General features: G+C 39.4%; 1 protein-coding gene across 20 annotated transcripts in view; it reads left to right on the top strand.

The window, feature by feature from the left end:
• The window catches only part of RABGAP1L (RAB GTPase activating protein 1 like), a 250,803-nt gene that overhangs the window by 153,652 nt on the left and 71,737 nt on the right, over window positions 1-25,414 (top strand). For 19 of the 20 annotated variants that reach the window (XM_040565580.1, XM_040565585.1, XM_040565577.1 and 16 more), the window contains 3 exons: window positions 751-876; window positions 2,247-2,390; window positions 16,754-16,795. In XM_040565580.1, coding sequence (XP_040421514.1) covers window positions 751-876; window positions 2,247-2,390; window positions 16,754-16,795 — 312 coding nt within the window. Of the gene's footprint in view, window positions 1-750; window positions 877-2,246; window positions 2,391-16,753; window positions 16,796-24,616; window positions 25,229-25,414 lie in introns of those variants that run through there. The other variant, XM_040565596.1, reaches the window with a different exon arrangement.

Below are 25,414 nucleotides of genomic sequence, written 5' to 3'. Positions count from 1 at the left end.
ATAAATTAGAGTGGCCCACACAGCTTTTCCATCAGTACCACCTTCTGAAATTCTGTTGCATGAGAAATTTTGGTCAACATGGAATAGAGAGCTTATGGAGATATGGCTTCCGAAAAAAATCATAATGTTAATAGGGGAGATTGGTCCCTCCAAGCTCCCAAGGAGGTTCTGTTGGCAAAACTTGTTATTTCCTTATTCATCATTGGAAACCTGACTTCAGAGATTTTCATGTCCTGGGGTTTGGATGAAAGTAAGCAAGCGTTATTCTCACTAAGGGTTCTTTATCTTAGCTCTCCTGCTTTTTTCAGCTAACCAAGTTTCTCTCAACAGAAATCAGTGTCTTGAGATGTTGTTTTTCTTTTTTCTTTTTCTTTCCTTTTATTTATTTATTTTTTTTAACTCATGTTCTGTAGCTGAGAGTTGTGTGCTGGTTGATCTCGTACATATTGGCAGAAAGTATACCGATGACAGTTGTGCAGTTGTAGGGATGTAATACTTACATAAGCCTATGATCTGATCCCACCTTTTCTTCTTCAGAGAAAGTCTTACAGAGCCAAATCAAGATGCCCAGCAAGAAGAATAGTCTAATAGTCTAAATTCAGGGTGCTTTGCGGAAAATTTTAATATATCCCAGTTTTTGAATTCATTGTTCCTGAGGTATTTAAGCGTACGTGTGTGTGTGTTTCTATCTGTATAAAGAATTTCCATCCTTAGCTCAGTTTTCTAAATCATGTTTGTATATTTTTCCAGATGCCAGAGGAGCAGGCATTCTGTGTATTTGTGAAAATAATGTATGACTATGGCTTGAGGGACCTCTACAGAAATAACTTTGAAGATCTCCATTGCAAATTTTTCCAGCTGGAGAAGTTAATGCAGGTGGGGCCTGAGTAACAAATTATTCTACTTTTGTAAATGGAAATATTGGTGAGGAGACTAATGTTTTGCTTTCATAACCTACTGGATGATAAAACCCCTCTCCTTTAAGGTAGGATAGAACCAAAGCAGGGAAGTTTAATATCTGGATCCAAACATTGTGAGTCAGATTTATTTATAATTTTTTTTCTTTCATATACCAATCTTGCTGCTAATCTTTGTATCGAAGCAGAGTATGTATCTGTGCTTTTTTCACTCTCTGTTTGCTTACAGTCTCTCCTCCATGTTTTGTTATGCTACTTAGAGAGAATTTTTCTGTTCTATTGAGGCCAGCGTATCTTTTGGACTCCCACCATCAGTGTCCTACTTTCTATGAATTGTGTTGATGGTTAAGAGGTCAGGCAAATCAGGACATCCTGATGCTTATGAAATACAAATCAAGTGTAGGTCATTTTACAGATTTTGCTGTAATTTCAGTACATTGCTCTTTTTTCAGATGTAATTATATCATATTCAAAGCAATTTAAATAAAAGGATGCAGGTTTTACACATTGGTGTTCTGACTAATAAGCACTTACTAACAGTCCATTAAGCCTTGACCTGGATTTCTGTTATTATAGTGAAAATTAGCTGCTAGAGTCATTTACCATAAATGAACATACATACCTCTGAGATTTGTTAAAAACAAACAAAAAAGTTCACAGACCACAGTTAATTGAATGATCTTTTTTCAGATTTCAAATTGTGCGTATTTCCTACTTGATCAAGTACAATTTAATACTAATTAATTTGATTCTTAACACTGGTATATGGTATTTTCAATATTTATGTTATGGACATAAAGCTTTTTACTCTGTTAACAGAAAATGAGTATATCATCAGTGTAGAGTAGAATTATCGGTGATAATTTTGTGTTGCTTATGTATGTTCCTAGTTAGAGGCATTGTGTGATGAAGTCATGAACATTAGTGTGCTGTGCTGCTTTCATACTCTGCAAGGTGGTCTATTACTTGTTTAGCAGAATAATTTACAAGAAGACACAGTTAAGAAGTAACTTTTAAAAACATATACCATGTATGACATAGATTTCACAACTGCTCTGCCTTTCTCCTGTTGAAGATTTTGTAATTTCTCAGTATTACCTAACAGTATGTTGTTTGATGCCATGACAGAATCCATAGTGAATATCTTACTACAAACTGTAACCATGGCCACTGAAAGTTATAAAGAAACGTTACCATTGCTCAGAAGAAGACAGGATTTCACTTTGTTACGTTTTTCAGTCTTTAGCAACCTGGTACTTACTGGCAATGCAGATGATGAACCTGAAGTAATGAGTAATACTGGAACATTTATTTTTTCCTTTACTCTAGGAGCAGTTACCTGACTTGTATAGTCATTTCTCAGACCTCAATTTGGAAGCTCATATGTATGCATCCCAGTGGTTCCTCACTCTTTTCACTGCCAAGTTTCCACTCTGCATGGTCTTCCACATCATTGACTTACTACTTTGTGAGGTAAAAAAACCTTGAATCAGGAATCCCTTTCTCCATCCCCCGAATGTGTTAAGAACTTTTATCTTTCTTTGTTTCATTTCATTGGAGTCATTTACAGTTTAATTTCAAAATGTGTGTACTAAATTCTTTAGAAACCATGGTTATATTGAGAAGATGTTCAGTGAAATGCTGGTTTGGTTTTCAAATTAGAATGGTGGATCGCTTCATTCTTTGCGAAGGGATCTAATTAAGAATATCTGATGTATACATCTGTTCTAATTTAATTTGTTAAATAATTTATTCAAAGTTAGGAATTCTAATCTTTTGAAGATACCTAGTAGGCTTTTAGTGGGAAAACTCTCCAGATCTTCTGATTCAGAATGCCTAAAGACTGTAAGGATATTGCATGCTGCTTTGATGGCCTGGTATTAAACAAATAATGAGAACTGTTAAGCATCTCAATTGAATGAAGCTCTTTCCTTCCTAATTTTTTTTTCTACTATTCCAACTAAGGAATGCATTACTGCAAGTACAGAATGGTGCATTTCTGAATTGTAGACATATCTGCACTTTGTTTAAAAAAATAGAATGGAATGGAAAAAAATGGAATGTTAATTTTGGTGAGGTGTTAGTACTTCTTTAAGTACTTCTGTTAGTACTTCTTTGAGTACTTATCTGAGCTCTGATTTTTCACAATGTCTTGATTATTTAAGTAAGCAAATAGAAAGAGAGCAGAAGTTGTTAGTCTTGTTTCATCTTTGCCCTCCTTTTTGCAGAGATGGTTGTGCAATAGATGAATATAATACCTTGACCACTTTTGAATTGTTAGTGAGCTCATTTTCAGAATGGACTTCTGGTGTGGATTTGATCATTCTTTGTTAGTTGAGTTTATTTCTTCATTCTGACAGTGGTGTACAGTTGATCTCAGAAATAACTGTTTTAAGAAATCATCTGTCAAGAAGTACAGAACACCATTTCATGGTGGCAATTATTCTGCTAGCAGTATAGTTACATCCTGTCTTAAGCTCTTGCACTTCTTATTATATTAAGTTTGATGACAAAATACGCTGAAGAAATATTTCAGTCATGGTTAATATAAATTTAAAGTTTAGAATGAAAAAAAAATACCACACCCCATTAAATGTCTCACATCTGGCAGTGTTCATCTCAGCAGGTCTGAAAGAATTTCTCTGGGAAGAAAGGTGAAGGAATCCAAAAAGAAAGGGGTAGAGTCAACAGCAGAGTCTGCTAGGGAAAGAGAAACTTGTTAGCATCTGTGAAGGGTAACCACATAAAGCTAGAGAAACACCTTTTACAACAGTTAAAAATAAATCAGAAATTGTAAGAAAATTGATTTCAAATGGGAAGATACATACAGACATCTTGAGAAACAGTGGGGCAATGCGTAAACAGCATACTGAGGCAACAGCATAGACTATCAAACTGCTCCTAATGTTCATGAGTCAACCAGTCTGGAGTAACAGGCAGTTAGTTCTGAGAATCTGTGAAAGAAGCTTAGATTAAAATCATATTAAAATAAAAATCTAGTTGGCCCTCATCGTAGAAGGAAAATGTTATCAAAGGACTTGGGTCTGTTCAGCCTGGAGAAAAAAAGACTGAGAGGGGATCTCATCAATGTGTATAAATACCTGAGGTGTGGGAGACAGAGGGATTTGGCCAACCTCTTCTCAGTGGTTTGTGGGGACAGGACGAGGGGTAACGGCCACAAGATGGAGCACAGGAAGTTCCGCACCAACATGCGAAAGAACTTCTTCACGGTGAGGGTGACGGAGCACTGGAACAGGCTGCCCAGGGAGGTTGAGGAGGTTGCCCAGAGGTTGTGGAGTCTCCTCCTCTGGAGATATTCAAGGCCCGTCTGGACACCTATCTGGGCAACCAGCTCTAGGGAACCTGCTTTGGCAGGGGGGTTGGACCCGATGATCTCTTGAGGTCCCTTCCAACCCCTACAATTCTGTGATTCTGTGTGATTCTGTGACTAGACAGAATAGGCAAGAAATCATTCCTTAAAAAATCATATTGTGAAGCTGTCTGTCCAGTCAGCCTCCAGAAGGAGTAAAGGAGCAGTCAAAAAATAATTTTGGTCTGCATTAAATTGCTCTTTACTTTATCTCTGAACAAACAGCATGCCTATAATTCCAGCAACTGGAAGGAGAAAAAACAGTTGCAGCTGCTAACACCAGAGCATATTCTTCTGGAAAAAAAATAAATCAAAAAATCAAAAAGTCTTTGAAGTCTTTTTTTTTTTTTTTTTTTTTTTTAAATAAGCTTCCAGCCTTCTCATTAATTTTTCATAAATACAGATGAATTTTAAATAGCTTCAGTTTCCTTCCTGGCTGTGCTTTCTCCATATCTCTGTTCTGTCTGTCACTGACAAACTGTTTACATCACATGTGACTCCTATGAAAGAAAAATATTGGGGGAAGAAAAAGAGTTAAACCATTGCTGCCTGGGTACTGCAAACTGGTCATCCCAAGGGAGATTCTCTGGCCCCCACAAAAGTACTTGAGTTGTGGATGGACGGTTTGGGTCATCCAGGAATTCTTGGATGAGATTTGTCTTTTTAGTTCTTGACTCTGGCTGGAAGAGTGACATTGATCATTACAGATACCTTTTAACTCTCAATCCAGAGAGGATTGGGTAGGTGGGCACATGTGCTTCCCTTGCTTGTGTTGTGGGATGGCAGCAGCCCAGCTGGGACGTGGCCCTCCTAAGCAAGACCGAATCCAGGGATGTGGCAGCCCATGAACTATTTGCTACATTGGGATATGAGAATAATCGAGAAACTTTTAAAATCACATCAAAGTGTGTGCCATTACATTGAAGGTCTTTTCATCATTCTCAACTTAAATATGACTTGATAAATAAATAAATAAATAAATAGCCCAAATTCGTGGGAGTTTGGGACTTGCTGTGACCTCTACATGATTCTTTCATCCTGTTGTCTTCCTCTGACCTTTTTCTTAAGCCATTTTTTTAAGCTGTTGAAGATGTCATTCAACCCCCAAATTACCCAAATTTCCAGTGGCCTTAGAATACTGCCTTGATAACTGTAGGACAGAGTCTGTCACCCAGGGTTATCCAAGAAGGAAATGTATTGAAGTGATTTGTCTTTCCTTGGACAGCAACTTGAAGAAAATTTTGGGCTTGCAGGCTGGTAATCCATAGTGCCATGGTACATGTTATAAGGCTTAATACTTCATGTCTGACTGCCTGTAAAAAAAACAACAACAACAAAAAAAAACCTGTAGATCCAGTTCAAAGCTTTTATATGATTACCAAAGTGCTTGCTTTTGAGCTTGGCTATGCAGATAAATTTGAACATGTCAGCATCAGCTGAAGATCTTTCCACAAGGCTCCTTTTAGCTGCCTGTTTCAACACTTCATTAGTCTACTTTTGCTATTTCTATTTGCATTAAAGAGTAACTTTACGATAAAAATCCAAGTGCTATGTGGACTTCTGGGTCTTATCTATCAATGTGATATTATGGTATTGAACACTTTGTGAGTCTGCTTTGTTTTGCTGCCTCTTTTTACTGCAAATTTTAAATTATTTGCTTAACTTTTAACATTCAACTTCCTTTTGCATTTTAAAATCTACAATTCAGAATTAAAATGTGTGTTTTAGAAGCACTAAATGAGTGACATTAAGAAAAGGAGAAAAAAAAGGAGAAAAGGAGAAAACAGAAAGGAGAAAAAAATGGTTGACAGACAACTTAAAAGCATTTTTTAAAATTTCATGAAAATAAAATACTCAGATCATTTGGGGGATGGATGGACACACATACACACACACATTCACACACAAGCTTAAGGTTTTATTCGGTTATTACATGGTTATTAACCTGGAACTTTGAAGCTTTATTGCTAACCTGCCTTTATCTGGCTGTTTTTGTGTGCAGTTCCTGAAGATATAAAATACACAAGATTGTACATCTTTCCTTTCAAGGAGTATAAAAAAACCAAGCATGCTGCCTTTTCGAGACTGGTACAGAAATTTATATATTATAGTGTCAGTAATTATATAGTCTTGTTACAAAAATTAATAGTTTGACTACTGAGCTGCGATTTTATGATCAGAACTGAATAGGAGAGGAAGCAACTGGTTATCTGTCACTTTTGAATATTAAATAATTCAATGTTTTCTATACAGCTAGTATCAGAGAAGTGAAACTGCGTTTCCCAGGACTACATAGCAGCACGGTGGAAGATGTTAGTCTTTGTTTATCAAGTATCACATTTTGAATTTTGTATAAAGTGGCTTTTATAATCAGTTTTGAGAAACTACCTGTGATGATTCAGGCTAAGGGGTGTGGGCTTTTATTATTATTATTATATTTTATTTTTAAATAGATATTAAATTGTGCCTTCGTGCTGATAAATGAGCACCTCTTGATGGTGAAACTGTGGCCCTGTGTTATATAGGTGTGGTGCCTGGGAGCACTGCTTTGTAATGAAACAATGAAAGCCTTAGACAACGTATAACTATTGGCACTGAGGATGTGGTTTCTGTCTTACGTGTGCCTTACTGGAGAAGGGGTGTACCAGGACCCCCTGAGCCGTGTGGAGTCGCTCAGACGCTAAGACCAGCCATCGCTGCGCGTTCGTACTAACTGCAGAGCGGGTACCCCAACGGGCTGCTGGTTTGTGTCTGTCACTGCCAGATACTTCTGTGATCCCTTCAGCAGAGTTGAGAAAGAACAGATTAACGTTTTAATTTATTAAACTTTCTCAGGAACTGAGTCAGGAACAAGCCCACTTCCTCTGTAAATCGACATGCAGATGAAGTGTGAATTAAGTAAAATATTGTGCCTGGATCTTTATCTTCTGTAGAGCTACAGGGAAAGATTTGGAAAATTTTTGAAATTAACGATCATTGTCATGTTGTTTGCGTTTGTTAACCCTTCAAGCTGTGACAGTTTTAATAAACCTTACAACACAGCTGACAGGGCTTGCTAAAAATCAAATCTATTTCAGTAAAAACACATTAAAAACAAGACTTAAGTAATGAGTAGATATAGATCTGTGCTGAAACTTCCTGCATTATTCCCGTGCTATTTACAAAAGTAAAGTCAATGTCATATGTGTGAGCTGGAAGAGGCTGGGGGGGAGTTGTTTGTTTTCCTTCTTATGAATGCAGACAATGTGACTGGCATGCAGACTGCGTCCTTCCTCCTGCCCGGTGCTCCTTGCGTTATGGCTGCTGGGGAGCCAAGTCTCCTTTTGGAAGTCTTTATCAGCCACTGCTCCTTCTTGCAAAGAGACTGGAAAGGATTTCTTTCTGAGGCTGTTACAGTTGGGTTTTAAGTGGCTTAAGATGAAGGAGAGTGGGCTGTGTCTCAGGCTGCAGATGGAAGAGACTCGGATTTGAACGTGTGTGTCCACTTGGGTAACACTGGTGTGCTACCTTAGGGGCTTGCTATGCTGAGGAAGAAAGCATGCATGAGTTAGTTGATTTAAGGCCTTCCACACAGTGAGGCACAAGTTGCTATATAAAAGTCTTTATTTTTAAAATGGCATATACCAAGACTATTAGTGTCTGAAATGTTGTCTTTAAGGAGCGTGTCCCAGAATAACGTTACAAAAACATAGCTACATTTGTGCAGTGTTCTTAAATCAAAGTATGACATGTACCTATACATACAGCTTGTGGAGAGTCTCTTATCTCCTAAAACAGTTGTTACTTTAAATGTTGTGAGGCAAAAGGATGCTAGAAAATTAAGGTGATCCATAACCTAGAAAAAGGTAAGGAATTTTAAGTTGATTATCTGGGGAATAGAAATGACTTTTCTGCATCGAGAAGCATCTGCTGACATATCAGCTGTTATCATCATCTTCATTGCAAAAACCTAGGGTGTGCAGTATGGTTAGCTCAGGTTTTCTGGCCCTGGATGCTTTGCTTTTATGTATTTAGGTGAATTAAGTAAATCCATGCTAAAAGAAATTTTAGCTTAATTTGTCTGATGACTACTGCTGTGTTATTTTTCAGTACTAGAAGATAAACTAAAAAGAATGAAAAAAGGATGTAGTATTTGATTGGGTGTTTTATGGATGAGCAACTTTTTGAAGTTCTTGTATGTGTGTGTTTAAAATGTTCAGATTATTATAATAAAGATTTTAAATTTATTTTCTGACTGAAGGCCATAAGAAGCATTGGGTGTTGGGATATAAAATTTCAATCAAAAGCAGAAATATTGGAGGTATAAAACAAAATGTTCTATATTGCCACAGGGAACACAAGATGTTCTATTAACTTTTAAAGCTATACAGATTTTATAAGAATTCAAGTGTGGATTGAGGAAAAGAGTATTTTAATAGAGCACATTCAAGAGGTTCTTGGAGAGCCACAAGATTTAACACAACCCTTTACACTGTGTTGTCCAGCTGTTCCTGTGAGCATCCATAATTTATGTGTCTTCCATTCATAGCTGCAGCTTGTTTATCCCCAAAATAACAAGGCTGGTGATAAATGCTCAGCATGAGCAAAGAAAAAAGCTGCCTCACAGCAATCTGCAATTCAAGATAACTTATGTGAACAGAAGGTACCTTTTTGGTGATGTTGATAAATGTTGTGAACCCAAAACATTGGGGCTGCTTCTGTTCTGAGATGCAGGTGAAAAGTTGCTGAAGATGAGGGATCCAAGTGAATGACCTAGTTGTGCCTTACTGGGGTGAGACAGCTCATGTTGTATCACAATATGTCTCTGAATTATTTTCCCCATCGCTACTGAAATATTTTAGCCACTTACTAGTTGATGTTCACTTGGTTGATTTTTCTAGGAATACAGTTAATTTCCATAACGCTTGCTTAACACCAGTGCCATCTGCTGTATTTGAATAGCAGCATATTCTAGGCAGCTTTGGCAGTACTGAAAAGCACTTCAGAAGTAACTGAAGGAAAGGATCACAAATAGGAGAGTGATATTCTGTGAACAAATCCAGGAAGCTAAGCTAATCTGGGGACTGTTTTTAAAAGACAGGGTGGTGCAGCCTGCCTCTGCCCAAACACATTCTGTCACTTTGTACTTGGAACTTGTGGCAGTGCTGGATTTTTTGACGAAATACATAAAATCAGAAAGTGAACTTTGCATTCAGGTTCATGTTGGAGAGGGGCAATGAAGGCAAAGGCAAGGGCCAGGGCTGTGTTGTCACAGGGAAAGGGACATCATGAATAACAAATGTTGGGAAAGAGATCAGATGGCACGGGGGCACACATTTTCCTTATGTTGTGTGACTGGGGGAACATGCAGAGGGGAAGGAGGCATGTCTCAATAGGTGTTCTGAACCCCTCATCTTGTCTCTTCTAAAGAAACTCGGGGTCTGGAAGATTTCTGCTCCTCTCAGTGTGTCTAATGGTCATCCCCTGTTTCCCTGTGAGAGCCGGAGGACCTGTCTGTCTACAGAGATCTGAGGTCTCTTTTTCCATCCCCTGATGTGGATTCAGGCTCCTTTCTCTGTCCCTGTATTAATCAGGTTAAGAAAGAGGGAAAGGAATGTCAGAAGGCCATCTGATTTAAACCTCTGAAAACCAGAAGAGCCAGGACCTGATGTTAGTAGATGGCTTGGTCAAGCAAATGGAGAAGGCATGCTGCCAGCCCATAACCAGCTGCCAGTGAAGTAGGAGCATGCCACTGCAGAAACGCCAGATGTCAGGGAGCAATTTGATATGTAGAAATGACTTAAAATCCCATGGCTGTAATGTTTGTTCTTTGAAAACAGTCACAGAAGCTGGATAGAAAAAGGGCTAATCTCATAGCACTCTTGACCTTCATCCAGCCTTAGCAACATCTTAGAAGCAAATTATGTGAAAGTCATCCAAAGCATCTAAATATTTACTAGCACTCCTAAATCACATTCATTTCTGTTAGAAGCAACCAGCCAAAGAAAATTTAATGCAAAATCTTACTTTTATGGTTTCCTGGTAGTATTACTCACATGCCTTTTCATGCTGTAAAATACAGAAAAATAGCACAATGAATACTGAATCCCATGGTACCATTTTTAATTATCTCCATGGTACCTGCTTATCTAATAATTCAGTCAACTGGTTTTAATTGGGTTTGTGTATTATTCACAGCATTGTAGTATCAGGATGGAGAAATGTGCATTTTCTTTCCTTCTTTTACATGTTTATAGCATTTCCTGCTGTGAGTTATTGTTGGAGCAATATATATGGGTGCACTGCAGGAAAACCAGTTTGCAAAGTCAACTATACCTCATACTTTAGCAGAAAGATCTCTGCAATATTTCTTTTCTCCGAGATAGCTGTTTAGTAAGAAAGCTGTCTGTTGCTTATATAAACCTTGATATTTTACACAATAATAAGATCATATTTTTGTAGCTTTTAGTTCTATGAAATCAATCCAGAATTTGAAAATTAAGTTTCTTTTGGCCTACTAGAGCAAGAATTGTGAAGTAATTTTCCAGTGGAATTTAGCAATTCTTTTTGTATGTGTCCATGATCTGCTAGGTTAGCAAGAGCTAATAATTCAGAGGGTATGTTAGTAGCTAAAGCAATAACCATGACTGAACACAAATGCACATGTGTATGAGCTGTGCACAAGCGCAGACAATCTTTGTAGCAAGAACTATCCCTTTTATCTAGTGCCTTATTTGAGTAAGTTGGCCTTTCTTTTCTTTAGTTGCCTTGTTGCTGAACTTGAATAAATGCACGAGCCTATGCATCTAAGTAAAAGATTTAAATTAACATGCAGATCCCTGCAGAGTGTGCTCCAAGTCTGCATTACTTACAAAGAGAAATTTGAGCTTCAGAGCATGTATTTATGGTGTCAGCAAAGTAAATATATTTGTGACATTCCTAAAATGTATTGTGTATTCTCAACATATTAGTTGCCAAACACATGTTTTGCTGAAAGCAATCCAAAACATAAATAGAATTTTAATTCTCCTTTAGAGTTTGTAACCCCAATTACCCTCTACAGCTCGTTTGAAAGAGTGTGCAGTCAAACACATCATTATGAAACACTTTCAAATAATGAAACAATGTCAAATGAACTTCAGTGGAATAGCTAATCTCTCTCTCTCTCTTTTTTTTTTTTTTTAAAAAAAAAAGGAAAATTCAGTTATTAGAAAACTAGATCAGGTTAACTGGTTCTTGATGACATGTCATGTGAGTCTTGAGACTTCTCAGCCCATCCTTAAGTGCTTGTACATTCTTCTTCACTTGGTGTGGAGCTTCAGGGAATGTTGTATCGATATCTTCCCTACTTCCCGCTACATGTCACTCATATCTAGGAACAAAGCCACAGATAAGGGCGCTCATGTTAAATGAATTTCTCATACATTCTTTGAAGAGATTCACTTCCTTTTATTTGTGGAAGTGATGCGGGGGTGCTGCCCTGTAACCAGAGGAAGGTCTGTCAGATGATCTGGGCTGGAGAGGGGTTGTTGCTAGTATTTGATGTAGCCTAACTGCCCAATAGGCTTCTGTCAGCTAAGCAAAGCTTTAAAATGCATGATAAATTCCAAAGTCCCCTGGGCAAATGTTGTCTAGATACTGTGTGATTAAATTGTTTGGCCTAACTCTTCTGTCTCCTAGACTAGGCCAGTGAGGTTTGGCCTGTGTGAGTTTGCTGCTCCCTCAACACCCTTTTTTCCTGTCACTTGGCAGTTTTGCTAGGTCAGATGGATAGCTGTGCCTCCTCGCTTCTACAGGAAGCCACTAGCACCCTCTCTGTTGCAAATCACACCAAATAAGACCACTTTAATAGGCTCTTTGCCATTTTTGTTTGTTACTCCTTGTTTCCAATCCTCTTTGAGGCCTTCGCAAAAGTCACCTCATTTCAAAGCACACAGGAAGTCTAACTGAGGGCACCTCGAGGAGGGCTTCTGTCTGCACAGGGAGTCACGGCTGCAGAGGGCGTTAGGGAATGGGGAAAACCTCTCACTAGAAGAAAGTTAACATAGTAAGATTTCCACTTATTTTAAGCCAGCCTTAATGTCAGCGTACGTGTATCATGCAGTTGAAGCATTCCATTTTTAGAGTCTTGGGAGATACGGTTTCAGGGTTTTGCTCATGAGAATTAGCTAGAACCTGATGGAAAGTACAGTCTTTTGACATAAATTCAAACAAACGGGTGCATGATAAGCATGAGCCTTAGAAGGTTGTAAGATAGCACAAGGGTCAGGACAGGGAACATTTCCATTTCTCTTACCTCCTTGACTGCAGAATAGCAGAGAGTTGTCTGCTTTGGGATGGGTTTGTTCATTCTTCAGAAGTCCTGAGCATAAAGATATCCGTGAAAGTGCTTGAGGCCTCTACACAAGCTTAAGAGGGTTCATAAATAACACCTGTTGGAAGAAAGAAGATACTGTGCAGATGCTTGACTGGACAGATAAGCCTCTAGACAGGCTGTCGTAGGAGCTGCTGGGCCTTCTGCAAAATGCTAACTAAAAGTGCTGTGGGGGAGCATATCCACACACTGTGTTCCTGGGGCTGTTGCCCATGGGCTTCATGTCTGAAGCTGCACACTGTACACCCCTCCAGCACGTGCGCAGCATCAGTGAACCCCTCGGGCTGGGAAAGAAGAGAATGGCTGCATGAGGAATGATATGACACAATGATAGGCCCCCAACCGTTCCTGTGCTCTAATAACAGTTCCGGTTTAGAATCCTGAATATTTTTAATTTTGGCTGTTGCATGTTAAACAAGTGAGTGTTTAGGTAATTATTGACAACTTTCACGTTTGCAAGGATGTTTTTAATATTAAGATGAGATCTTCATGAAATTAAAGCATTTACTTCAAAATGGGTTAAACATAGGACCGTTGGTTTTAAAGAGTAACTATCTAAAGCTTATTTAATATGGGCTCACTCTTCTTCCCCAGTTGTGGATGATTTGTATGTACTTTCATTTTTCCATTATAAAATTGCTGGAGGGATATTGCTAGCAATGATTTATATGTCTGGTACAGATTGGTATTTTTGGTACTTCTGCTTCTAAAATAGATGGAGGAGTTTAAGCTGAATATTATAAATCAGTGTGTTGTAAATGAAGAAGTAGTTTTAAATAAGAGATTGTGGAAAAAATGAGCTGAGCTAGCCTCCTTTTTCGTAATCATAATCATTAAACTTGGCTATATCAGAACAGTCTTCCATGCACTAGGAAAAAGTAATTCAAGTATGCGGATCAGTGGTTACACAATGAGTTTTTAAAATGGGTGGGTAAGGTGCTGCACTGGAAATGTAAAGCATTGTGCTGGAAATCCAAACACCTGAGCAGAAGCCTTCCTGAGGGTTGACAGATGCCACCTCCAATTCACCCAGCTGTCAGTGAGTATTCATCCTTCAGGTGCAGAAAGTCCAAGCTGGTCAGCATGGAGCTGCCATTGCCTGTACCACTTGCTGCCTTTGCTCTGCAATATTGGCTTGGTGTGGGAGTTACCTCTCCTGTGGAGGAAAGGGAAAGGTGCAGATTGCTTTCTGGCCTCAGGAGTAATGGGGTGCCAATGCAGTTCTGTGTGAACGTCTTAAGTCTTTTGGCTTTCTCATTTTTGGGTGTTTGTGTGTTGAACATCTAATGTAACATTAGGGAGTCTGAGAGCCACCTGGTGCCTCGTGGGGCAGGAAAAAGAGCTGGGGATGCTCAAGACAGGAGGAAACCCATTTCTGCCACATTTGTTCTCCATACAAAGAGTGATCATGAGGAGAAACAGGAAGGAGTGTGATCAGTTTGAGTTCATGAACAATGTGAGTTTCGGGCAAGTCAGAAAAAAATATTTAAAAAATAAATGAAGACTGGTTTGGTTTTCTTTTTCTTTCTTTTTGTTTTTCTTGCTAGTGCCAGAAAATACACAGGACATGAATTCCTCAGTAATCCAACAGCTATACGTTGCACCTAGTCATAAAATAACAAAATCTGATCAACCAGTTAGTTAGAAAGAAAACAATGTTTGTGATAGCTTGTGGTTGTGACTCTCATTTATACATTGAATGCTCATATTGAATCCTCTCTGTTAGTAAATAATAGTTGTTAATGTGTCATGACTGTGTACAATGAAGTGATGGCTTCAAGTGGATATTTGAAATAAAAGTGGGAGTGCTGTGAACTTAATTCACTGCTGCTGGTGCTCTTGTGTTAACAGTGTCATGACTGAAATTCACAGCCAGACATTTTTTCTATTAAAATGAAGTATAAAGAGCAAAATAACTATTGTATTTGAAACATTTGTTATCCCCTTTGGAAAAAAGTTTCCTATGAATGCTTTTTTGGTTCAGTCCTGCTGCAATTGTGACCTCTAGTGGAAAAAGCCAGTTTGTTATCATAATGATGATGCATCAAATTGCAAAGTCATTCATTGTGTTGCAATATTCATTATGTCTGATGTAGTAGCATTTCGAAGACTAATTAATGGTAAAATCCGTTCAAGGCACTGTATGTATATGATGACAGTATCACTTGCGTGCAAATCTGTTAAGACATTTTTAGATATCTACTCTGAAAGATGTTACAAAGAAAGATTTCTCTTTCCATTAAAGAAGCAGGCAAGAAGATATATAAAATATAATCCAGGATATACTGCAATATACAGCAGTCTGAACACAAAGGACATGAGGCCAATGGGATGAGGTTCAACATGGCTCAGTGCCAGGTCCTGTGCTTTGGCCACAACAACCCCATGCAGCGCTACAGGCTTGGGGCAGAGTGGCTGAAAGTTGTGCAGAGGAAAGAGGATCTGGGGGTGTTGGTGGATGCTCACCTGAACATAAGCCAGCAGTGTGCCCAGGTGGCCAAGAAGGCCAGTGGCATCCTGGTTTTGTATCAGGAATACTGCAGCCAGCAGGACCAGGGAGGTGATCGTCCCCCTGTACTCTGCTCTGGTGAGGCCGCACCTCGAGTGCTGTGTTCAGCTTTGGGCCCCTCACTACAAGAAGGACATCAAGGCCCTGGAGCGTGTCCAGAGAAGGGCTACGAAGCTGGTGAAGGGCCTGGAACACAAGTTCTGTGAGGGGCGGCTGAGGGAACTGGGGTTGTTTAGTCTGGAGAAGAGGAGGCTCAGGGGAGACCTTATTGCTCTCTACAACTACTCGAAAGGAAGGTGTGGGGAGCTGGGGGTCGGCCTCTTCTCACAGGTAACTAGTGATAGGAGAAGAGGGAATGGCCTCAAGTTGCAGCAGTGGAGGTTCAGGTTGGAAATGAGGAGGCATTTCTCCTCAGAAAGAGCAGTCAGGCATTGGGACAGGTTGCCCAGGGAGGTGGTGGAGTCACCATCACTGGGAATGATTAAGGAGAGGCTGGACGTGGTGCTTAGGGACATGGTTTAGTGGGTGACATTGGTAGTAGGGGGATGGTTGGACCTGATGATCTTGGAGGCCTTTTCCAACCTTAATGTTTCTAAGGTTCTATGATAACACAGCAAATAAGAATTGCATGTGGTATTTTTCATATTTGGATGATCTTGAAGCTATTTATAAAGTTAAGTAACCCAGGTAGGTAGGCACAGCTGCCACTGCCAGACAGAGGGGGGTGTACACAGCAGTGGGGCTGCTGGCCCTTGGCCGGCTGTACATCTGGACCCCAGGAGCACTTTCAGCTAAGCTGCTCTAAAGGGGCATCCTTCAGTGTGTGTGCTCCCCTGGCCCTTGAGAAAATCTCAGGCTCTCGGTTGTCAAAATAAAAAGATGCTGAAAAATAGCGGAGGAATGGTATTTCAGATTTTTGTGTAAAACAAGTGGAAATGTAGTCTTTTTCACCCCTCTGTAGTCAGTAAATGAAGTGCTGTGTACTTTCTTTGATTTTTAAGTGATTGGACATTGCCATTGTATCATTTACCGAATGGATTTCTGTATACATGTGTTTCCAGCTTTTGTGAACCAGAAAGCAGACTATTTGATGCAGATATTGATTTGCTGACCTATGAAATGGTTTTGACTTAGGCTATTACCAGGTGTATTTTGTACTTGTGTTTTTTTGTTGTTGCTTTAACAGTTTGTGTGAAAGATTTTACATGATTAATCCTGGCTTCCAGTTACTAGGCAAAAATCTTATCATCTAGAACGCTTATTACATTTTCTTGAGAACCTGCTTATGACAATATTCTGCACTGTTCATGAAAAATATTGGGAGGAACCGAAAATCTGGAGGGATGTCCTGTGATATGCAAGGCACCTGGCTAATTACAGAGTGAGGTTCCAAAAGCTCCCAAGAGCCTTTATTTTCCCCAGCCGGGAGTTTAGAAGCTGGGCCTTGGGGTTTTAACGATGAACTTCGAAGTGCAGCAGAGAAAAGAGAGGCATTTCCTAGGGATTTGCAGTATCTCGTTAAAGATGCTACATAATGATAAGTGATAGGGAAAAGAGATTTGTATATGGGGAATGATTGAAATCTCTTTCTTCTTATTTTTCAGGGTATGAACATAATCTTTCATGTAGCCTTGGCTCTCTTAAAGGTAAGCCATTGATTAGAAGCTTTTTTATTCAACTGTATGGAATGTTTTCTCCAGCTGAATGTATCATGTTGAAAGGGAATGATAATGGTGGGATTTCTGGGGGAGGGAGTAGAGGAGAAATATCACAGGTAGAGATGTCTTCAGAATTATACTTATGGTAGATTTGTTTTTATTAAACTTAATCATGTTCCAAAGTTCCAGGAACAAGGAGTGCAGTCTCAGGATTTAAGTGTCTTATGTGCAATTACTATTTAGAAAACAATTATGATTCACTTCACAACGTATTTCTTTTGTGGCTGGGTTCTTTCATATCAATACGCAAGAAAAGTACTTGAATATTATTTGGTATTAAATGTATTTGTAATGCCAAGAGAGGAATGGAAGCCTTTTATGAAATGGGTAACTTCTAGCTTTGGTTTAGGTGAACAGAGTTTACCTAAAGCACAAAAACCCCACCAACTTCTAGGTAAACCACTGGTCCTTTTGATGCCAGCGAGACAGCTCAAAATTAACTTACATCAGCGTTCACAAGTTGTGCAGTTATGCAGTTATGCAGCCTGGCTTTGAGACTGTGGGTGTACACCCAGTGGTCAGAACAATTCTTTAGAAAATGTGATGAGGGTTAGAAAGGACTAAAATCCTTAACTCAGACAAGTCATACTGCAAATTTATTTTTCAAACCCAATTTCTTTTAACAGAAAATGCTCAGTCTTTTTATTTTATGTACGTTCCACAGTACACTGTTTTTCCAGTTGAACATTTCTCTTTGGCCTTTCCAGGAGAGGAAAATTCAAGGAAGTATTTTGTTCGTGTTATTATAAAACTATTTTCTAGGCTAAGGAGTTTTAAGAGTTGTTTTCTAATTCTGCTTGTAGGGATTCTTCTTGTGCTTATGCAGGATTCTCTATCTGCCTCTTCTGGTAATAATGGGCTCTAAATGGTAAGGGAAGTATTATCCTGAGAAACTATTTCTGTATCACAGCCAAAAACAACTATGAAGAAGATACAGCTAAGTAGGCTAGGATTCTAAATCAGAAGCGCTCACATCAAAGCACATTTCCATAGTGGTACTAACACAGGGCTGGTGATTGTCTATCATAAAATTAACATTATGATTTGCTCTCAAGCAGGAATTGCTGTTCTGTTAGGGGGTAAAATAATTCCATACCTGGAGAGCTGAAATAATTTTTTCCTGTTCAGATGTGTTCATAACCTCTCTTAACCATTAGAGACAATGTGCTTTATTTTACTGGTCTTTTTAAGTTGAAGAATGTGAATACAAGTGCTGCAGAACAACAGCTTTAAAAGCTGTGAGTTTCTAAGGGCGTGCTTCTTGCTGATTCTGAAGCAGGTGAAAACAATTTGTAAGGATTTGTTCTATGTTAAAACAGAGCTATTATGTTCTCATCCTCAGTCTCTTATATTAGTTTCAGTTTGGAAGAAATCATTCATCAGTGGAATGTCTGAGTCTTTACTCTGCAAATGCCAATTTTCTCACATTTTTGTGAAGTGTGTGCTTCTCAATCCCTCACTAAATAACAACAGAAAGCTTTTAGATTGATCTTCCTCTTAGTCAATGCAGTTTCTCATTGTTACAACCAGCTGCTTGTATTTAAATTGAGTGGCTGTTGGTTTTGAAACGACAGTACTACTTCTGTGACCAATTACCCGCGGCATCTCGCTGCAGAAAATAAACACGTATTTAAGACACAAGGGGAATCCTTTCCCTTTCTGCCTCCCACATTCTGAGTATGTTTGCAGCAATGAGCAGCTAGCAGATTAAAGCTCTATAGCCACGGAGGCCATCATTTGTAATAGGGCATTAATCTGATTTATCGAAGTAAAAACAGAGTCTTGTTTTTGTGTAGCATCCCAATGCTATGTTTTCCAATGCATGTCGCTTCAGCAGGCGCTGCTCATCGGTGTGCTCACCAGTCACGCTATCCAGCTGGTGGCAGCATTTTGCAATTTGACATTAATCATTCTGTTACGTCATGTTGAGACTGCACCTGAATTAACATTCAGCGAGCTGAGCTAATAGCATAGACATCCCTTGCTTTTCATTTGCTGAGCATCAGAAAACATGATGAAGCGCTGGGGTGTGAGAAGAGCCCTAGTGTTGAGAAAGGCAGCGTAGACAAGTGTGGTTCAGAACAAGTCAGCAAGCAACATTGTATTGGTATTTTCACTTGCAAAATCCCCATTAAGACTGGTAGCTGAGAGTGACAGAGCAAAATGAACCATTCCAATGCCAGCATATTTTCAGGTCTCTTTTGTCATCAGCTAGTTAGTTTGCTTGTTGGAAAATACAAAATAAACATGAAAATCTTCACATATGGCAAGAAAGAAAAGAAAAAAGAAAAAAGAAAAAAGCAATAAGCTTTGTTTCATATTTGCATGTTTCTGTGTTTCTGTAATTATTTCCATAAACTTATGTTTCTGATCTTGCTACCTCGGGAAAAAAATAAAAAGCAAAATGCATTCTTTAGTTTCGAATTAGCAAAATGAGGCAAGTATTAAAATATGTGATGTGGAAAAATCAGGCTCTACATTAGGTTACTACCTACTGACAAGGAAAGGAAGTTTCATTAACTGGAAACATAAGAAGGAACCACAGGTTTTTAAGATAAGTCTACGTCCTAACGTTCTTTCTAGGGGATGCTCAGCTCCTAGCTTGTGGCTCGTAACAACACTCAATGGCTAGGTTTTTGAAACAGCGCTTTCATCCGTGTAACCATTAAAAATGCATAGCTTAATGCCAGACTAAAGACATGGTTTTCATTGGTAAAGTACATGATATTCAAATTGAAATGCGTAGAAAATAGTAAGAAATTTATATTATTCTGCATCTGGACTGTAAAGGACCTTCTGGGCCAAAGAAATGCTTCTCTGCTGAATCGCACCATTACGTGACATGGCAGCCATTTCATAAGCTAGTAACAGCAGCAATATTGTTGGTGGAAGGCCATTTTTTGCTTTTTGCATTTTTTTTTTTTCTGGAACATTACTCTTGTTCCAGTCTAAACTTACTACTGAGCTTTTTACACTTCCCTGATCTTAGATCAACGGTATCCTTTATCTTAAATAACCCTCTTGCAGAGACATGCTGGTGTTTATCACCTTCAAGTATTTATAGCTATCAATCATATTCTTTACTAAACAAATCAGTATTCTTGGTATTATTGAACTCTTGAACATCTTAGTAGTGGTCTTCTGCATCTGCTCAAATCTGTGTTCGTCTGTTTGGATGTGAATGACTGGATCTTTGAGAGAGGTTGCGTTGTGTTTCCTGTGTTGACGTTGTATTCCTTATTTCTAGAAGAATCTACTTTATCTGATTACCATTAGGATTGTATTGTTCTCATATGTTTGTATGGAATAATATTCATGATTAACCAGTGTGATCCGCAAATCCTGTTTCACCACTTTCGGTATGGAGGACTTCAGTAAGGGCAAAAATTTTGAATAAAATTATTCTGTACCAAAATACACATTTACATTTCACTTCTTAATTAACAGGTTACAGATTATAAATTTTGTTATTTCACTTCCAAGGCACTAACTTCTTTGAATAGACATTTGACCTAATCTGTCTTGGATTTTGTCTGTGATTTATCTCCTGCATTACCACTTAATGCCAACCCAGAACTTTAAAATCAGATCTGAAATCTTGTTCTGTGTTAAAGGCATAGCACAAAAATTTATGCTCATGTGAAGCAGGCATAGCAAAGATAGCCAGAGTAGTGATTCAGTCTTGTAGGCACTGGATTCTGTAGTTCGTGGTTAAGTTACACATATTTCTTCAGGGAGCTATGTGGCTTGCATTGTAACCCAAATAGCCAGTGTCACATCCGTGAGGATAAAGCCTCCTTTTGTCACTCAACACATGCCTGGTGCTGAAATTACCGCTTGCCACTATCTTCATTTGCCATCTTCACTTGCCACTATATTCATTCTGAGTAGCAATTGTCAGCTATCACTTATATGTAAAATTGATAGTTTTTTTCCTGTTTGCATCAATTTACACTTGTCTACATTGACTTTTAATTTACCGTACTATTTCCCAGTCATTCAGTCTCTTACAGTCCTTCTGCAATTCTTTACTGTAATCCCGTGTCTTTAAAACCCTGAATAATTTAGTAACATTTGCTAATATTGTCACCTCGAGATTCACCCTCTTTTCCAAGCCATTTAAGAACGGGTTAACCTGCATGGACCCCAACACAGATCACTGTTGGAATCTGCTCTGAAAATTAACTTTGTTGTGTTCTCTCTAATAATGTTAAAGATGTAAACGTCACTAAATTCAGATTACACAGTTGTGGTTAGACCTGGAGAACACAAAGGACAAAGTAATTTCTGATAAGAGTTGAAGCTCTCATTGTGGGCATGATGTAATTGGTATGGATTTTCAGAGTTGTTCTGGTGCAGAATTTGTCTTATTCTTTATAAAAATAAACTTGAAAGAGAGCTTTCTATTTTATTCTCCTAGTTTTAGATTCTATTTAGCTTTTCAAAGCCAGTTATTTTTGCCACTAAAACACTAAACACTAAAATGTTAAAGGCAATCCAATTCCTTTTTTTTTTGACAGTTGACATAGAAAAGAGAGATGTTATCATACATAGGCAATTAGCAATTGATATAGCAATTATGAAAATGTTCAGTGTATCTCAGTGCTGACCTTTCAGTACCATACCCCATTATCATAAACATTTTATATTCTTGTCAACATAAAGCACAGGATAGGAGGTAGGACTAGTGGTGTTTTTGCAGGGAAGATGGGGACAGAGGGAAGATACACTTGGCTGGCCTATGGGAGAATGTGGAGAATGTGTGGGCAGGGGAAGCAGAAAGGGAGAAAGGAATCCATGGCACTTACACGCGTGTATAACCCAGTGCCAGGGGTATGGATAGGAAGGCCAGAAACAGAGAATTGTACTTAAAAGACCAGATAGTCTACAATATGGAAATCAAGGCTCAAATAATAGGTGTTTAGCGTATGGTATTCTACTTTGTGTGCAAGTTACTGCCTTCTGGGCCATTTTCAGGTTTTAAGTTGACTTTGGTAAGGCCCTTCTGAAGAATACAGGACAGCAAGCTAACGGTGGGGTAAGAGCAGTGCTGAAGGCACAGATAGGAGCAGTGAAGTCTACGTGAAAGGAAAATCACAATTCCTCATCAGACATGAATAAAAATAAGATGCAGTGTTCAATTAGGGTGTGGAAGTATCTGAGAATGGCAGGGAGTGTAAAAAGTCTCAAAGTGCAAATCTAAATGACAGATCACTGTTGTGCTGTGTGAAGAACTTGCATGATTTTTTCCCACGTACTGTTTTGATATTCCCCCCCACCTTCTCTTCCAAAGAAGAGGCACAACAACAACAATAATGAAAGCCACAAAGTTTTTGTAGAATGAGAGCTGAAAAACCTAATAAACACTGGATGTTGGATTTTAGCTGATAATTCAGTTTTTTCGTGAAGCTTTGGAACTTTTCAGGTTTTAGAGACCTCTTTTTAAACAAGTAATCCAGGCCTGATGTAAAAATTGTAATGACGGTAGTAGACCACATCCCTTGGGATGCTAGTCCTGTAGTTAATTTTCCTCATTCCTAAAAATTTGAACCTTATTTCTAACCTGAATTCATCTGGTTTTAGCCTCTAACTATTGGATCCTATTACAACTTTCTAGAATTAAAGACTTTAATTAATAATCACTGCATTCCATTATTCATAAGCCCAGACCTTACCCAAAGTGAACCAAATGTGAAACTCTGTAAAGATGAGAGCTAGTAGCTTATTAAGTTTGATTTATGCAAGAAAAAAATTAAGGCTTTCTATATGGACAGCACTCTGAATTCTCTGCCCACAAGTTGTGTTTGGTCACCACGGACTCTTCCCATTCACCCCTGTGCTTCCATTTACTTCTGTATCTTCCTTGTTTCCCAAAGCACACAACAGAACGCTCTTATTTCTTCCTTTTAATATTTTGAGTAATATTTTCATTCCCATATTGAGGATAGAACCTGGATGTCTCTTGAATATCATGCATGACAGCAGGTGTTTAAGCTAGATGTAAGCACTTGAAAAATTCCAAAAAAAATGAAGATCTACTTTCTTTTCTTTAAACCCCTTTGCCCTACAAACATAGTTCAGTGAGGTGAGACTTCAAGCTGTGATGTATAACTGATCGTGGTCCTTGCCTATGCACAGAGCACAAGCTCAGCCTGGACAGAAGCGCCATCACCTCTCTCTTCACAGTCCTGCTCTGTGCTCTGCTCCATCTGGGAGGGTTTCCTCTGCAAGGCAGTGTTTCACAGCCCACGGTACTTCTTCAACCAGCTTTCAGGTGACAACCTGTGTAAAAGAGCTCGTTCAATACTGCACAAAATTTGCTGGTGCTTTAGTCAACTTCAATCCCATTTTGCCCCAGGAGAGTTCACTGAGGCCTTGTTGTTGTCAGCTGTTGTCTCTGACCTGTGACTTCTGCTCTTTCTGCTGCATCCATTCTCCCACCTGCTTCACGTGTCTCCTTGAGCCAAGGTGACCTGTGTGCATGGGGAGATTTTCAATAATATCGTCCTTTTTTCATTTCTTCTTCTTCCAAGAAAATTTGCTTGTATTAGAAAGGAGTCCAGTGTGGGTGCTGTATCAGACTGTATGAAATGAATTTATTTTTCTCTGCATTTTGCAGTTTTTATTTATGCTTGTTCATGGCATATTAAAATTAATGTTCATATTTGAACTACGTGTGAACATCTTTCTTATTTCAATTCAGCAAACCCAAGCTACTGATTTTTACTTTACATTAGTATTTTAAATGATTTTTCTTGACACAGTAGACAAATGGCTTTTATATCAAAAATAATGTATTTGCAGAAGTGTTTGCAATTACTGTGCTTTAGATCTCCAGATCTCCTTGCAGTATTTTAAATTATCGCCTTTCTCTGTGTTGGAATCTGTGCGATATCACCGCTGTGATGGAGAAGTGTATTGTTCTGTTACAGAGCCCAGGTTATAATTAGGCAGTGCAAAAGGGAAGCAGCATAAAAACACGCTTTCTAAAATACAGAACCGCAGTAATAGCCCACTGCGTTGTCCTTAACCAGATGGCAGAGGCACCTGGCCTGTTCCCCGCACAGGGAAGATGCGAGGCAATTTAATGTGTGACATCACAGCGTTTTCCTTACAAACGTGCAGTTAATTTCTAGAACCAATTGAAATGCACATGCTGACATCATCCCCTCTCTACTGATTGTATCCAGGTTTAGAAACGCCTCTGGAGAAGACAGTGCTGGAAATGATCGTTATTTAAATTATTTAACTCGATCCTGCGCAGGCTAGGCTATGTCTCCCTGGCTTTTCAGAAGCCGGCTGCTGCCCTCCTCGCCAGCAGTCCCGGCGGTGTCCTTGCCCCTCTCCAGTTCAGCAGCCTGGAAGGGAGGAGGGTCCCTGCCCTACCTGCCCAGCTCCGGATTGCACTTTGTCTGTGCTTGCGTTATTCAGAAGCAGATCGACCAAAAGTCATTCCACTGCCTGGCAGGCTGATTTCTCCCTAAACATCGAGCGTTAGAGGACACGGTTCATATACACGAGCCTGGGATCCAGCAGCAAAACCCGTCACAGTTGAATTGATGTAAGGTAGACGGGGAGGGGGAGCTCATCCGTCCAGCCGCTCACTATTGGCTTCTTATTACGGCATTCTCCCCCGAGACGCACGCTGCATGCTCATTCACCCCCTCCCAGCCCCCTCCTCTCCTACCCCTTCATTACTGATGCACAGCAAGAGGCAGCAGCAGCAGCCGCCACGCTTGTCACGGATCTGAGCTTGCAATGAGCTCATCCTTTTCTCTTTGCAGCTTCCTAACTGCCCTGGCTTTATTGCTCTTATTGCTGCTGCTGTCTGCTCACTCGCACAGTCTCAGACACGCTGAGCCCTGAGAGCTCTCCATTGCTTTTCTTCTGTCAGAGCTTTCCTGCACTCATTTTCTGCCATTTTCCTGCTTTTTAGCTACATTTTAGATCCATGTTTTCTTTGGTTTCTTTTTCAAATCTACTTCAGACTCTGGCTGAGCCAGAACAGTGGATCATATTTTTCCTTGATTCTTAGCAAAGATGCTTTTCTTGTTTTGAGAGTGTCTGCTGTGCTGTAGACGCCCATCTGAACCGATATCAAAGAGCTCAGGCTGGCTCTTCTAGCACTGCACTTTTTGAAATTGTGGTTAAAAGCCTGTTCTTCTCACTCTGGATACTTACTACTTACTGCTCATGGAAGAAGGGGTACCTTGCAAAACCCCAGCTGCCAAGCTCACACCACCTGTCAAAAAGTCACAGGACATGCATGACGAGAGAAGCAAGCTGGTGAATGAGTATGCATGTCGGGTGCTGGAACTTCTGGGGATGGGGCATCGCCTGTTTGTGCCTCGGCTGCTTGCGGTGAGATCACGTTTTCTTGAAATTAATTCATTGTGAATTTGCCATCTTTCCTCCCAAACCTGCTTTCCCCCCAGGATTCTTTATGCTGAACGGAGGTGTGAGAGGTCTCTTCTTTTTTTTCTTTGGCTTCTCACAACCCTAAGCACCGACTCTTCCTTCTTCCCAGTAGCCTGGGAGGGCTGAACA

The sequence above is a fragment of the Cygnus olor genome, chromosome 8, assembly GCF_009769625.2.
Source record: "Cygnus olor isolate bCygOlo1 chromosome 8, bCygOlo1.pri.v2, whole genome shotgun sequence".
NCBI lineage: Eukaryota > Metazoa > Chordata > Aves > Anseriformes > Anatidae > Cygnus > Cygnus olor.
The sequence above is the reverse complement of the archived record's forward strand: the minus strand, read 5'-3'. Positions and strand labels throughout refer to the sequence as shown.